This window comes from Anser anser (assembly GCF_964211835.1).
Source record: "Anser anser genome assembly, chromosome: 12".
NCBI lineage: Eukaryota > Metazoa > Chordata > Aves > Anseriformes > Anatidae > Anser > Anser anser.
Genome location: NC_139733.1, coordinates 18,646,350 through 18,662,659, shown reverse-complemented (window position 1 = coordinate 18,662,659; position 16,310 = coordinate 18,646,350). Strand labels below are relative to the sequence as shown.

Below are 16,310 nucleotides of genomic sequence, written 5' to 3'. Positions count from 1 at the left end.
GCTACGCCCCTCGGTTAATCGTGTGGCGTCATGCGTATTTAGGTACAAGAGCCGCGCTTATTTATAAATTCACAGCGGTAACGGGATTAAAGATCATGCGGAATTCGGACTAAATTTCCTTTAATTCGAGTGAAACAGCTTTCTAACACCCCGTGCCGCGGGGGCCGTCAGGGGAAGCGGGGCAGGGGGACCCCCGCGGTCAGTCCTTGTCCTGCCGTGTGGGGCCGGGCACTTGCCGCCTGCCTCCTTTCCCCACCTGTCAGTGAGGCACAAAGGGCCTCGCCTGGGGGGAAGGATTCACGTTACTTCATGCGACCGCCAAGGTTGAAAACGGAGTAAAGCCTTTACTCGGTTTACTGCGGCCCCTTGGGTGCAGCGGGGGGGGGGCCCGGCCTCGTGTGGGGGCGCGGGGCCGGGCCGGGAGCTCCGGGGGAAATGAGACAATGGGGTGCTGCGGGGCTGCGCTTCCTGCCGAGCCGCGGCAGGAAAAGGCCTTTTTTTTTCTCCACATCCTTAAAAAACAGCGCAAGGAACGGACTTTATTGTGGGTAGCAAAAGGAAGACGCGCCGACAGCCTTAATCACCGGCACCATTTCCCTTGAGAGGCCGCGGGGCAGCGCCGCGACAACCCCGTGCCCGGGCACGGAAGGGGACGACCCGGCCGCCGGGCGGGGGGGGGGTGACCTGGCCGCCGGGCAGGTGCTGCCCGGCCCGGGCTCGGCTTCTTCCAGCGGGCGGGCACCCCACGGCTGCGCGCTGACAGCCGGCCCGGCTCCTCCCTCGCTCCCTCCCTCGGCCCCGCAGCCCCCCGCCAGGGGCCGGGCCGCGGGTGTGAAGGAGGGGAGCGGCGGCGGCGGCGCCGCCCTCAGGGTGGGGGCGGCCCTGGCCCGGCGGCCGCCTTTTTCCCCCGCCGAGCCTGCTCGGGCTGGGCTGGGTTGGGCCGGCGCCGTGTGCTCCCCCCCCGGCCGGCCGCCAGCTGCCGCGGCGGGATGAGGATTAAGGCTGCCGGGCCCACGGGCCGCGGGGCTTTGCGGGGCGGGCGGCTGTGAGGTGAGGAGGGGTGCCGTGAGGGGAGGCGGCCGGCGCGGTGCTGAGGGGGCGGCTCTGCCGGGGCAGGACGGAGCCGCCCGGCTGCGGGGGCCCCGGCTCCGGGCCGGGCACAAGCCCGGGCTTCTGGTGCTGGGTATGGGGCAGCTTTCGAAGCCCTTGCTCCTCAGCCAGAGCCCAGGTGGAGGGGGGATGCTGTTCTGGGGGGCTGGAGGCTGCCCAGCGGGGCTGGGTGCGGGCTGGAGGGGAGGGAGGTGGTGGGAGCTCTATGGGAGCCCAGTGTTATCAGCCCCGGGGGTCCAAGGAAAGCCCCTGGGCTGCTGGCAAGTCGCTCTCCTCGCCCTGAGCTTTCCTCCAGATGCAGCCCTGCGCTCTGAGGAAGCTTCCTTTGCAGGATGTGTCTAACTCTGCTTTCCTCTCCCACCCCCCCGCTAGGTTTGTGTGCCTGGGAAATCTGACGCGGTTCTCCTCAAACCAAACAGGTAAAACTGCTTGTATTGTCGGGGTTTTGCTGAAGGCTTCACTTGCAAGCAAACATGCAAACTTTGGCGAGTTATGATGCCAAAAAGGGTTTTTAGACACAGACACATATTTTTCTTTGTCAGGAAGCTTAGTGGTTCAAAGCATGATGTTTGATGAGAAGGTTATATGACCAGCAAGGTAGCCAGTCTGCTCTAGAGGCTATAGATACGTGTGGGCCTATAATTAATTTACTGTACGTAACGCAAATTCAAAGTCTTTGTAACTTGATGTTGACTACTAAGGCTGAAATATTTAAATTTGACTATTTATTTATGACTGTTTAACTTTCCTTCATCTGATGATTATTTATTCCAAACTGCAGAACATTTATTTTTTTTTTTAATTTCTTTTTTATAAACTAAAATTCCTTATTTCTTCCCTTCCCCCTCTAAATACTTCTACGTTTTCTTCCTGCTGTCTGGATATTATATAATCTATACTTAGTTTCCACATTTGAACTCTCAGGATCCCTCAGGATTTAGCTAAAGTAAACACACCCATTTTAGTCTGACTGTGAGTTGGTAGTGTGTAATAAACATCAATGACTAATGATTCAAAGATAATCCTGTGGTTGTACAGTCTAGGCTCTTAGTGAAAGTTTTCTTTCCGTAGGGGCTGAAAAATAAAACCAAACACCCCAGCAACACAAGTAAAAGTTCTTTGAGTATGTGACTGACTTTGGGTAAATACTACCTAAAATGCTTGAAATGTGCTATGCTGCTGTTGTGTAAAGTGTCTTTTTTTATAACTACAGAACTTGAAGGTTGCCATGTTCATGTTGCTTATGTTTGGATTGCTACTGCAAGAAATCCTGGCTAATTCCCAAGATGAAAATCTTACTGAATTCAAAAACATTCCAGAAGAACCATTATATAGCTACAAAACTATTAACTTGCCAGATGAGCATATTCCATACTTTCTGCACAACAATCAGCACGTTGCTGGCATCTGTAAGCAGGACTCTCAATGCCCATACAAAGTAGGTTTGACTAATTTTTTTTTGTTTGTTCAAATATAATTTTGGGGTGGTTTATTCTGGGAGTCCTAGCAGTTTAGGAATGGTGATGAATTGATCTCCTTCCCAGTGAGTTGGCTTCGTTAGGAATTGGAACTGCAGGGATGGTGGACCTGAGGATCTGGGCTGTGTGTGTCCAGGGGCGATTATAGTGTCTCTCAGGCTGGAGCTGCTTTGTAGAGCTGGGCATGGGAGCTGTGCTCTTTGTTTTCTGACTTTCTACTGCAGAACCAATGTTTCTAGATTTGCCAGGCAGAACAGTGGTACTCTCAGCCTGGAGCTTGGAATGCTGTGCTTCATGTGGGCTTAACTTTGTTATTGATAGCTGTCAGCAATGTGAAAACTTTGGAATCCTACCCACTGGTTTGGGAAAACTGGTTGTGCTGAAAGACACATTAAAGACCGGAATAATATTGCTGAGCGTGTGTGTCTTCTGTGGATCCTCTGCTGTGCGGAAATAATCAGTGTTCTTTCTGAAACAGCTTGGTCTGTTTTCAGAGTCTTTGATGTAAGATTTGTTAGCAAGAGGCAGTTTATAAGCTACCAACTAAGTTTGGTCATTTACTGTTTTGTTGTTGCATGATCAAGAGCTATATACAACTATTTTGTCTTACAGAAATACTTGAAGAAACTAAAATCCTGCTGGGGTTATGAGAAATCCTGCAAATCAGATTACAGGTTCAGTTACCCGGTGTGTGATTATGTTGAAACTGGATGGTAAGCTTCATTTTTGTTGTATAAAGCACAGTATGTCCAAAAATAAATATAGTGTTCACTTTTGTGTTAGCTGTGGAGCTAACGTTACTGTGATATTTAGAGTTTCAAGGATGGCTATGCACCTTTGTGCAGATGTGTGTATGTATACATAGCATACATCTCCCAACATGACTTTAAGCTTTTTAAGGAAGAAAACATTGTTTGAAATACTTCCTGCCACAATGTTTTCCTTATTCTGATTTAGCCAGATTTTTTAGCCATTCAGATTCCTAAAGTAACTCTGGAGTTCTTTTCTTAGCTTTAAAAAACAAACGGAAAAAAAAAATTATAGCCTTTTACGGGAGAATAGCTTTAAGTTGTCATTGATGTTTTCACTTATATGTAGCTGATAAGTTGCTTCCTGTTTTGTGTTTTAAATGTCAATAAAGTAACTGGCTGGCTTTTATGTTCCACTTTTAGTGGAAAAAAATGTTTTCTGTTAAAGTTATTATTAGAATTGAGCAATGGCCCTTGGTTTTCCTCTCTCCTTCATACATCAGGGCAAATGACATTGAGACAGCCCAACAGATATTCTGGAAACAAGCTGACTTTGGTTACATACGAGAGAGGCTGAATGAAATGAAAACCCATTGTAAGCCTGCAGTAACAGTAAGTATTCTTGATAGATACTGTCCTTTTCACTTCTTTTTAAACGTAATTTTTTGTTCTTGGTAAAATACTTTTTTTTTTTTTTTAAACAGGGAGATTCATCTCTGGCCTGTTCTCAATACCTTCAGCATTGCAGGGCGACAAACTTATACATTGATTTAAGAACTGTAAAGAGAAACCACGACAGGTCTGATTTGATTATGTAACAGTAAAACTAAGGGATGGCAGGGAGAGGGACTTGAAGAATGTAATTAATGATGATGTACATATAGCTCGTGTCCTTGTTGCCACAGGCTTCGCTGGTCAGAGGCCTGTTGCTGAAGTCCTTGGGAGATTCACATTGCTGATGGGCAATTGAAGTATTTCTTTCTATTGACTGAAGAGAGGGCTATCTTTCTGTATCTTGAGGTGTTCTTTCTGTATCTTCAGACGCATTCTTTCTTGTTCAGGTGACATGCAAAGCAGAATTGTTTCTGCATAAGGCACTGAAAATGCCTTTCCTATGCTAGATGCCTTTATACCAGAACCAGGAATGGTGTTTCTAAATGCATTTAGACCAAAAAGAGATCAGAACTTGAACCTTGCTATCCTAAAATAAAATGCTACATAGTGGACAACTCGGGGGAGGGGGAAGTGCCACTGATAGTGGCATCACCCATTTTTCTTTTTGCCTCATCCAAGTCAGTGTCTTGTGTACCTGACTTGGAAAGAGCTGGTTCATGACTGTGACACACTAATACCCCTCAGAATGGATTTTGTCATCTTCTCAACTTATCCTGTAAGCAAGTTTAGACACCACTCTTAGCAATTTGATTTCATGAAACCTGTTCTTGTACCTTGTTCATTGTGTGTTGAATACAATTCTTGGGTGAGTAACTGGCTTATGAAATCTGAGGAGAATTTCAGTGAGATTATTTTTATTAAAAACAAAGAACAACTTATGGTGCTCCTATAAGTAATCCTAGAAAACCTAATTAAGTACTTATCAGGTATGTGGAAATGATACCTAATAACTTTCTGAGTGTAGTGCTGTTTTGTAGATTGATGTGTAGAACTCTTGAGAAGACCACTCTATTTGGGAAGCATTAGGAAACGCTTCTCTTATGCTGAAGAAAATACTCAAGTTTTAAGTATTTATGAAGTATCTTTCCAAACTGAAATTAAATAATACTGGCTTGAGTGTATAATCTCAATTGCAGAGCACTTGTAGCACTGTTGCACAAATGCACAAAAACTGATAGGCTTTTACTAACTTGCAATAGATTCAAAGAAGACTTCTTCCAGAAGGGAGAAATTGGAGGTCATTGTACCCTTGATGTTCAAGCATTTTTGGCTGAAGGTCAACGCAAGAGCCCTCTGCAGTCTTGGTAAGAATCACTTGTCATGGCTACTCCCAAGTTCACTTATCTAATTTTATTTTTATTGGCACTAGCAGCTGTGTGTACTATATTTCATTCTGGGGAAACAGTCATTCCTTTCTAAGGTCAGTTTGAGAGTTTGTATTATATACCTCTAGCAGTTACATCTGCGTGGAGTGCTGTTCCGAACTATGTTATATGTAATCGTATCTCTTCTGCCTAATTTACAGCAGTAACAGATCTGAAAGTAATCTGAGGTTCTAACATTCAGGTGCATTCAGGTGTTTTCTAGAGAAGATGTTAGCTCTATGCCTTATCTTATGGAAGGAGACAATTCTTCGGTTGTGAAATGCCTTAAAGTTTGCATTTGTGCCTGAGTTCACACAGTCCTAGTGATGTTGGATCCAGTGCAATGCCTGATCTGGATGTATATTCATATACTGCTCACAGGGAGCCTGTGTTCCCAATGTGAAACGGGTAACAGTCTACAGGTTGAGTTGGAAGTGCAGAGGATGCTTTATGGTAGCTGGTTTAATATCATGGGTAACATGTTAGCACTTCAAAGCTGGATTGTCAGTTAATTGATGAAGCATGAAGGAACAGGAGCTACCAAGATGCATGTAGGAATACTCTTTTTATTCTTTTTTTCCATGTTCTCAATTATTTTTTTCCTTTTTCTGCGCTGATGGTCAATTTCTGTTAATAACGGCTGCAGAGGAAGAAAAGACTTTTCTCTACCTGCTATAGTCATCTGAACTGCTCATCCTTGTTTAGATCCAGGAATAATAAATATTGCATCTGCATTCATTATTCTGACCAAAGCATGAAGATCTTGCTGAAGTGTCTCTGGCAATGCAGATCAAGGTGGATAGACTCACGGATCTAGCCTCTAAGGCTCTCCGTTACATCTCTGCTGCCTTGATTTGTAGATCAAAGGTGCTGTTCACTCCTGAGATCAAAGGCAGTGTTTAACTCTTGAAGCTCATAACCTGAAGAACTTTACATTACAATTTCAAATAACTTTAATTGTCAGACTTTATCAGATTTCAGCAGCCCTGTTAAATCAAACTGACTGCATGAACAGTTACTAAATCTTAGATGTATGAAATACACGTGTTCAAGTATGTTAACGTCAAAGCATGTCCTATGTGATTGTATCTTTGTAGGTTTGCAGAACTCCAGACATTTACTGCATTGAACTTCAGGCCCCTGGATGATGACAAGTGTGATGTTGTTATCGAAAAGCCAACATACTTCATGAAATTAGATGCAGGTAACTGGTATCTTCAGTTTATTTTTTTTAATACTACAGTATTGCAGTAAAAAGAGCCCATATCTAGCATGCATGTATACATTATGTCATTGCGATTGTCAAATTCACTTGTAATATTGTTTTTTGAAAGATGGTGTGACTTCTTCATTCCTTTTTTTTTTCCTTTATTTCCTTTCATAAGGTCAGAAACAAAAATTTCTTTTATGTTTAAAACCTTAGGTTTTGCCACAGATGATTTAAAAAAAAAATTCCTTCCACTTGTCTTGCATGGTCTTCAGCTCTTAACCGTTTTGATTTTTGTGCCTGTGACTCTTGTACAGTGTCTGATTTTTGGCTGTGTTTCTGGATGACTGTTTCCGTATTATGAAACGCAGGGTATAGGTGTATACATGTCTTGCAGTAAGTACTCAGTAATTGAGGATTCTCTGCATGTTGAATGATGTGGCAGAGGAAGTGCATTCAAAGACAAGGTTCAAGGGAATAAGTTTTGTTAGTTGATTAAAATACCCCTAAAAAAAAAAAAGGCAAACAAAAAATCCCACAACCCTCTTTTAATCTTGAAGCTTCAAAGTTATCTGTTTTCTGCCTGCCATGGCTTTGCACCTCTCTCATTACAGAGAGCTAAGGTGAATGCTGTTCAACACTATGCTAAAGTCCACGATAGCAACAGCACCCAAACATCCTGAGCGTGAGACAGTGGTATTTGACGTTTTTTTTTTTTTTGAAGTTCACCAACCTTTTTGTTCACGCAGTATGTTTTGTGGACAAGTCTTACTGAAAGAGAATGGTAATGCTGCAGACAGGCAAACAAGGTGCTGTGGAGAAAGCTGTGGTTTAAACTGTGTAGCTGTCTGCTGTGTTCTGACCACATGATACACTGCAACTGTAAAGGGGATTAACTCCTCTATCCCTGCAGGCCCGTATCTTATATCTTAAGTAAATCTGTTGCAGTTCCCTGAACAGTAATTGTGGAAGAGCTGCTGTGCTGTCAACTTGTACCTTTTGCAGCTTTGTTCTAGCTGTGCTCGGAATGTGATTGTGTCCAGCCTCTCCGTTTTGGGGGGAGGCAGGGGAGAATTGTTCTTTGAGCAGGATGGGAAGCCCAGGAGCTAGTTCCTACCATGGCAGCTCTTCTTGGTCAGAAGCTTAGAAATGGGAGCTGTGTGCACAACATGGTCCCAAAACTCGTGTCTAGTCCTAGATAACAAAGACTGTGTTACCTCCTTTGTTTCATGATACCTTTTATGCATTGTGCTTTTAAGGTATTAACGTGAGAGACCAAGAGTGAACAGGAATGCTCTGAGAAAGAACCTGAGGAATTACTTGGGCTTTGGCTTCTGTGCAAGTACAAGTTCTGTCTTGTAGTCCGACAGTGAGAGCTTCAGTTTACCCTAATAAAAAATAACTAAGAGCAGTGCCAAAGGCCTGTTTTTAATGTTTTCTGTATGTCTAATTAGTTTTTGTTAGAGCAATAGTTACTTTCATACACCTCAGAAAGCATTTGCAGTCTGTAATGGGAAATAGTATGTGAAATTTATCTTTTTCTTTCACCATCGTTTTGCTGGTATTTTGATTTCTTTGAACCTTTCTTAAGATGTTTTACTTCAGATTTCTTACCTGTATTCCTTCCCTTTAAAGGTTTGCTTCTCTAGGGTACATAAGAAGCATTCAGTCAGTCAGGGAGAAAACTAACATAAAATGCAGGATTCTACTAGTGAGAAAATGTATAAACCAATAAAAAGCGGAATGAGTAATGTAGTATTTTGCCAACCATTTTTTTTCTTTTTCTCAGGTGTTAATATGTACCATCACTTCTGTGACTTCGTCAATCTTTATATCACACAGCATATCAATAATTCCTTCAGTACTGATGTCAACATAGTCATGTGGGACACTGTAAGTCTGCAGTGCTTTAATGTACTCATGATGGATTGTATTTCTGCTTTATAGATGCTCTGAACCTTTTATTAGCCAATCCTTAGCTTTCATGTGGACTGTCAGCTGAGCCTCATGGACCTGATAAGTTTTTGCATCCTGTTAATACAGGTGCATGAACAACAGTAAAAGAACAGATTTTGCACAATAAACCATGTGTTTGAACACTGCGCCATAGTTCATCCTTTGCTAGTGTATGTTTATGCCTTTTTTGGTGTGCTAAAAAGTCCCATCACTTGTATTTCTAATATGCAGCATTTGAATATTGCATGCTGTTTTCTGTGGACTTTTTTCTCTGAGAATATTGAAGTAGACTTACTCAAAACTATTTCTTCTATATTTAAAAATAAATGCAGCCTTGGATCTTTCTAAATCAGTAATGTGTGACCTGTAATAAAGAAAACCTAAAAAAAAAAAAAATCAACCACAACAATCAACACATATATGATACAATTATGACTGATATAATTATTTGATGCGTGTGTGTATATGTGTGTGTGTATATATATATATACACACACACATATCCAAACAGGGTCTAATATTTAATTCCTTTAAGTAGCCGCCTTATGGCTACTTCTCTCAATCACCCCTTAAAATAAGAGTAGTTTTTAAGTGGGGCTATTTCTGCTGTGCTGCTGAGTTGAAATCATGAGTATGTTTACGAGTCGTAGTAGTTTTAATGTCCTGTATTTAAGTTCTGTAGGAGAGTGTTACACTAAACAAGTTGGAATATGCTGGGTAACGTATATCAGGTGCAGAAGTAACAAAACTTTTTATGACTATATCATCCCACATCTATTATCTTGTTCTACTATAATACCGTATTTTCTTCCTATGTATTTACTACTGTGACAGATATTCAGCAGAGAATTGCAAATATCTGCTACTTGCTATTTATGAAAAACCTCTTTGTCTGGAAGAAACTTTTTTTCACCTTTCCTTCATTCAGTTACATTTTGAAAGCTAAAATAAATGTGCCTGCCAGATAAGCAAGCTCGTTAGACTTTATATAGGAAGCTGTTAATCCAGCTCCAATGGCTTTCTGAAAAGATCAGATGTGTCAGCGCTGTAAATTACTTTGAAAAGCAAAGCTTTTTCTTATATTGCATTGTTGAATCAAATAACTCTTTCAAATGTACCATTCTCAAAGTAAGTACTGCCACGGCACTATCATTTTAAATGAGTCTTAACTGCTCGGTCTGCTTGAGTTCGTCACCATGGACAACCAGATGATGGCACCAACTAACTGCTGATGAGCTGTTCTATGCTGATGGAAAGATAGACTTGATCTTATTATTCATTCTCTTTTTTTTCCTTGAAGTAATTAGATTTGGGCATACTTTCTAGCTACTGTAGAATCAGTGCACTGTTCTTATTAAACAGTAATGCCCTCAGATGTAGGTTAAACAAAGCAGAAAATGAGTAGAAAACCTACTGGGTGTTGATCTGCAGACTGTTTCTGCAAATGCAGAAAGCAATGTTTATAAAGCACTTCTAAGGTGAGCAGATAGGGTTAGAGAGACGTACTTTCAGCATGGAAGATCAGTTCTCTGGAAGTGCAATTCTTCCAATACAGACTACCAGAAAGCAGTGTGGATTGTAAAATTGAAAGGCAGAAGGAGGGGAAGGAAGCACCTCTTCAAGTGAAGGAAATCTGACACCCTTTAGATTATTTTGCATTTTAGGAGATGTCCCCTTTCTTCTGCAGTTATTTATAGTCTCATTTTCAAACTTCTTGTGAATATTTCCACGTAACTTTCCAAGCAGGCTGAACCAGCTCTAAAGCTGTAAGGAAGCTTTAAGCAAGAATCATATTTAATTGCATTCAGAGACTTAGCCCTCAGATGTTTAGGAAGTATTGCAGATCTGAAGGCCCCCAGTTCTAGGACTGAAGGGCCAATCTCATAGGGAGTAGCTGGTTCTTAAAAAGTTCTGCAGAGCACTGTTGCTAAAGGGAAGTTTTATAGTGCTCCGTAGAGAAACTTCTTGGCAGCTTGTCAAACTAATGCAAAGCATAGTTTACTGGTTGCTTCTTCCACTAAATCACATCATTGCCTTCAGTTTAAGATACACGTGCAACATGCAAGTGACGATCCCAAACAGGTGGTTTTTTAGTCTCAGGAGTCGGGTTTGTGCCCTCCCTCCATTTCTGTTGCTTACATTTAATCTGTGTTCTGTTGCCTCTGGGATAGCCAGTAGGTATTCTTGCTCCTAACTCACAGATTCTAATCTGCTGCTGAAGATTTTGTCTAGATTGCTGATTTATAGAACTGTTGTAATAAAAATCAACTACCTGCCAGACAATTTGGGTTAACTGCCATTGTAAATACAGCAGTAATGTCTGCTTTCCATCCTAGGCTGTCTTAGGTCCTACGGTGGTGATGATGTGCTATTAAGTGTGTGTTTAAACCTGCATATAGAACTTGTAAGTCATGAAGGGAGTTGTATGCATTTATGTAATTGTTATGCTTCTGTTCTTCCTTCCCATCATAGAGCTCATATGGCTATGGTGACCTGTTCAGTGAGACATGGAAGGCATTTACTGACTATGAAATAATACACCTGAAAACCTTTGACTCTAAAAGGGTATGGAATTTTACGTTTTGTTTTAATTCGTGGTGACTACATAGTAAATATGACTGCTTCTAACGCTGCTCCTGGATATAGGTGTTTCAGAGGAGAGAGTGAAAACTTTATATGTGTGTTTATTTGTGTAATTTGAGTGTGTTACCTTGCCAATGAGACAGAGTTGTAACCTAATTCTGAGGCATGTCTGCACTTTACATAGATAGACCTAACTTCTCTGTCTTCTGAGAAGTGATATTTATGTATTAGTTTCACTTCCACAGCACCCACTACTGCAGCTAAGGGTTCTTAAATTTTACTGTCTTTCTAAGTTTTCTGATTCCTGTTGAGGTGTGTATACCTTCCCATGCAACTGTTAGTGTACCTGCTACTTATCAAAAAACAAAACAAACAAAAAAAAAACAAACACAAAGTAACCTGAATCAACAACAAAAATTAAAAATAAATCCCATAAAACAAACACGCACAGAAAAACTAGTAATACATTTTTCTCTCACCAAAAACATATGAATTCATTCAGAGCTCATTTCAGTCTCTTAAATCTTTTAAACCCAGTCTTAACCTTACCCAGTTTTCTTCTGTTTAGTTCACGTTTGTTCTGTATTTTTGGTGTGTCTTTGCTTTGTTTGTTTTAAAACCTCTTCCCACACTTGTCTCTGTAGCATCTGAGCTGAGATCTCATTTGGGATCAGGATTGCCTTTGTTCTATTCATTTGCACAGTCAAGGAAGTGAGGATGTTCTTGACAGGAGCACGTAATTGCTAGCTCATTATAAGCAGTGATCCCATTGAATGAGTATGGGATGTGCCAGCGGAAGGTAGCAGTGCAGTGTAACTTCTTGTGATCTTCCTTTGCAGGTATGCTTTAAAGAAGCAGTCTTCTCATTACTGCCTCGGATGCGGTATGGCTTGTTTTATAACACACCATTGGTGAGTCCTTTTTATCTTAGTGTTAACTGGATTTGTATATGACACTATAAAGTCTGAGTTAATGAATCTCTCAAATATCTGGCTGAGTTATCATGAAATGTACTGCATTGAAGGTCTCTAACTCCAAACGAAATGATCTTCCCTCAGTATTAAGATTTTAAAACTTACTTTAGCGAGTTGATAGTAAGTAGTTAGGTGCAATCCTCTATCTCACGGTTTATGAGATGTGTATTATAACTTCTTAACAGGAGGGCACTGTGAACTTACTGGTGTTTTTGCAGAGCACAAGAGCTTGTATGCTGACAGACTTTCCTAGAGGCATTAGCTCATGTGTTTAGGGTATAACAGTGAGAGAGACGTGTATATTTTAAATGAAAGTGCCACTTGCGTTGCAGCAAATAGTGATGTGCTTAGTGCAGTGCCTGATACTAGGCTTTTGTTCCACAAGGATGGCAAAAGACTGATCCCAAAGAGATTTTTGTGAGAAAGATAACTTTTTGTAGTAACAATTGCTTTCTTAATTTCAGATCTCTGGCTGTCATGGAACAGGCCTATTTAGAGCATTTTCTCAGCATGTGTTACACAGATTAAATATCACCCAAGAAGGACCCAAGGTATGATAAATGAGTGATAAAACTGTAATATGGAGCTGACAGCTCTTACTAGAGAAATAGAATCAGCTAGTTGGCATGGAGCTATCCTAGTGTGGAATAGGAGCACGTAATGCACTTTGTCCTTTCCTGTGATTCTTGGCATTTTCCAATAAGTCAGTCTGTTCTATAAAGAACTTCAGCAAACATTTGTGTATGTCTGTGGCAGCTGCCTTCATGTCCTCCTTCCATAGGACAGACTTTAGAACACCTTCCTTCCAACTCTAGGGTCTCCTCCCTGTCTCCTTTTTCTGTACTTAGGACTTTGTATTCTTCCCAGTTAAGCAAGGCAGTGGTACATGATCTCTTCTGGAGCATGCTGATGAAATCCTACCTTCAGGTCCAGCAGAGGGGATCCCACAAAGCAATGCAGCAAGCTCGTTCTCTGCATACGTGCTCTTTATCAGTCCTCGTAGCTATTGCTGAGCTCCAGTCAGAGGAGAAAATGATTGAGTCTGGTCCTACAGTTCCTCCCTGGTACCATCTGTCTGGCCCTGAGCTTCTCTGTGAAAACTACCAGTGTGTACAACAAATTGTTGCAGTGGCTGCATTGATGGATACAGCAGTCCTGGGCTTCTTGAAGTATTTGCTAGAGGGTAGTCTACATATTATTGCTGAGGGGCACATATTCAAAGCACTGCACAGGCATTTAGTTACGATTCTCCTGCTGACACTAATGGGAGTCATGCAGTTAAATCTCTTTATTTCACTTGGAACATTTACTCCCATGAGTCCAATTTAATTTAAAGAGGTAAAAGGAGGAACTGTTATAGAAGTAAATTATTTTTTCCACGGATCTTGTGCACAAACACTCCTGAAAACTGCTTTCCAGCTTTCAAAACTTCTGTATGATCTGTAATACAAAGGCTCTTTTGTACTGAATAAAATAAAATGTTCTATTTTTTGTTCATAGTCAGACTTTCATGCAGTTTTTGACATTTTTAATCTGTTGGAAAATACAATGTGAATTTTGAGGTGGTTACATCATCTACTACATGAGGAGAGAACATACTCAGTTGCTCAAATAACTGCCAAAAGTAAATATGGAAGTTGTGTGTTTTTTTTAAGTGAGGTCTGCCTCATAGCTAACACTACTGCTTCTTTCTTTTTAGGATGGGAAAATTCGAGTCACAATACTTGCGCGCAGTACAGATTACCGGAAAATATTAAACCAGAATGAGGTGCGGTCCTTTTTATTTTTAAAACAAATTAATCAAAGTCAATTTTGCTCATTGAATTGATTTTTTTTTTCAGGCTCAGCCAAGACATCTGTCCACTAACAAATCTTGGACAAATACTTTCAGTGTTAATAATTTCTTCTAGTGTCTTGTATCCAGTTTCTGTACACCAGATACTGAACCTTGCTGCTCTTTTTCAATGGAAATCTACAGATGTAATATTAAAAGTATTTCCTCTTATCAAACAGATGCTGCACAGTTTCTAACAAAATTAAATGATTTTGCTCTCAGATAATTCTTTTGTTTCTAACATTCCAAATGTTGAAGGCTCTAACAAAACGCTTTGTATGCTTGCACATCAAAATACATAAGCAGTTGTATCTGAGAGTATGCATTCAAAACTCAATGAGTTTTCATATTGAATCACTTTTTTTGAATCATACAGCTTCGTGAACTTATGGTGAAGCTTCTCTGGTGATAAAATGATATCAATTTTCTCTCTTCATTCCTATCTGTTAGTACCTGAGAAAAATGAATTGGCATTATTATGCCCAACTTATTTAAGGGAGAAACAGGCTTGTTTGGTGCAATAGTTCGGTGGCAAGCCAGGGCTCAGATCACTAGACTTGTGCATTATCTGCTAGACTGTCTACAGTGCCTGCCTACGCTGCTATATGCAGTGTATTTTCTGATGATAAGCGCATAACACAAAAGAGAGAAGTTAATATTTTGGAAATATGTTTTGGAAATCCAACCCAAAGTGTCACATCTTCCTGCCATTCCCAGCAAAACTGCTACTAGTCTGTGTGGTTTGGGAATTGGGCCCTGGAGCACACAGAAGTCAACCATAGTCTCTGGGAGAGTTCAGCAGATCCAAGTCCCCTCTGCAGTGGCTGCTCTTCCAGGAGTAATGTAGGTGTCCTAGATGGAAATGTACAAAAGCAGGGGAACATCTCCTTTATGTGACAGTGACAGTACATTCTGTCTTCCTAATTGTAATTCATTGGTGAGGAGGTGGAGCTATGAAACAGTCAGGAATGCAGGGAAAGAATTAATTGAAGCAGAATACCAAATCACTGTCCTTTTTTTTTTTCTTTCCCCCTCCTTAGCTTGTGAATGCTTTGAAAACAGTATCAACGTTGGAGGTCAAAGTGGTAGACTACAAATACAAGTACGTATGTTGATAGAGAAACCTAGTGTGGTTACATGCTGTTGGTGGGTGGTGAAAGCTGTTTTCAAGCAAAGGTATACATGCTCCAATGTCTAACCTTTGCATTATCCAAGACCTGGCAAGAAAGGATGAATGTTCCTGAGGGAGTGGTGGGTGAGCAAGTTAAGCACTCCTATCCTATGATGCAATACTAAGAATGAATAGCTAGAGTTAGTAAGCTCAGGTTAAAACTGGAATGAGCTAGTTTTGAAATCATTTTTTCTGTTTCTTCCTCTCTCCCCAAAACAGCTGTGTTACCACCACCCTTATGTGTTTGCTAATGCTCTTCGGCAACTGTTGGTCAATAGGGATTTCTTGTGTAGGATGCTAGCATCTTATTTTATATGACTTTTAAGCTGAGTTATCATTCATTACTAAATTCTTTGCTGCTCTGGTGGCCCCGAAGACACCACGAGGTCAGTTTGTGGTGCCCAGATGTGCTAGGCACTGTGCCAGGAAGAAATGGTTTGAAGAAGTTGTTCCCAAGTGGTGTATTCCTGTGCCAGATGGCAGCAGCTCGCATGTAGTCAACGGTGTTGTCATGGAGCATGCGGAAACGGTGAGGAACTGAATCAGCAGTGCGAGATCAGTGCTTTGACCCAAGCAGAGACAGAAAGAGGAAGTCAGAAGTGGCTCATTTCCTGTCAGCAACAGCATTTGAGCAGGCTGATAATGTAGAAGGATGCCCTTGAGACAATATCTAGACCAACATATTCTTTGAAAGCATAACCAAGAGATGCTTCCACAATTCCTGTGCTTGTCTAAACTGTAGTACCATTCACTAGCAGATTTCCAAAGCTACCCTGCTGCATCACTCCAGTCATAGTTAAAGGGTTCCCTTGATGTTTGCCCTTATAGCACTTTAAGCAGTACACATTTTCTTGTTGCAGTTTAAGCCAGTTTGTTTCTATTGTCCTCAAAATGGTCAGAGAGGAAGTTGCTCTCTTCCTTTTAAATGTATGAACTGTTAGTATGCAAATGAAGCCTGTTGTGATTTCCCTTTTCAATTGTCTGCCTTACAGTTAAGTATCTTTTGTCCGTTTTTAATTTGTGTCCTCAGGGAACACCTGGTTATTTAGAGAGAATACTGCGTTTGGAGGTTACATTCAAAGGGTGGGAGAGAAGTGAGTTCCAGACAGGAGCTGAAAATGAATAAATGAATAAACCCAAGCCTCCTTACTTCTGCTTGATGCCCTATGTATAAGTTTGGCTTGGATATCTGCATCTTTGAGATGGAGT

At 41.2% G+C, this 16,310-nt stretch overlaps 1 protein-coding gene across 9 annotated transcripts in view; it reads left to right on the top strand.

The window, feature by feature from the left end:
• The first annotated feature begins 523 nt into the window (after positions 1–523).
• The window catches only part of EOGT (EGF domain specific O-linked N-acetylglucosamine transferase), a 36,410-nt gene continuing 20,623 nt past the window's right edge, over positions 524–16,310 (top strand). For 6 of the 9 annotated variants that reach the window (XR_014571337.1, XR_014571338.1, XR_014571339.1 and 3 more), the window contains exons 1-14: positions 532–1,050; positions 1,483–1,529; positions 2,324–2,548; positions 3,201–3,301; positions 3,841–3,949; positions 4,042–4,136; positions 5,212–5,316; positions 6,474–6,580; positions 8,373–8,476; positions 11,012–11,104; positions 11,962–12,033; positions 12,561–12,647; positions 13,796–13,864; positions 14,971–15,032. Coding sequence is in view for 4 of the 9 variants with exons in the window: in XM_083795202.1 (XP_083651328.1) it covers positions 2,339–2,548; positions 3,201–3,301; positions 3,841–3,949; positions 4,042–4,136; positions 5,212–5,316; positions 6,474–6,580; positions 8,373–8,476; positions 11,012–11,104; positions 11,962–12,033; positions 12,561–12,647; positions 13,796–13,864; positions 14,971–15,032 (1,214 nt within the window). In the remaining 5 variants the exon portion in view is untranslated. Of the gene's footprint in view, positions 1,051–1,482; positions 1,530–2,323; positions 2,549–3,200; positions 3,302–3,840; positions 3,950–4,041; positions 4,137–5,211; positions 5,317–6,473; positions 6,581–8,372; positions 8,477–11,011; positions 11,105–11,961; positions 12,034–12,560; positions 12,648–13,795; positions 13,865–14,970; positions 15,033–15,320; positions 15,596–16,310 lie in introns of those variants that run through there. The other 3 variants (XM_083795204.1, XM_083795203.1, XM_083795201.1) reach the window with 3 other exon arrangements.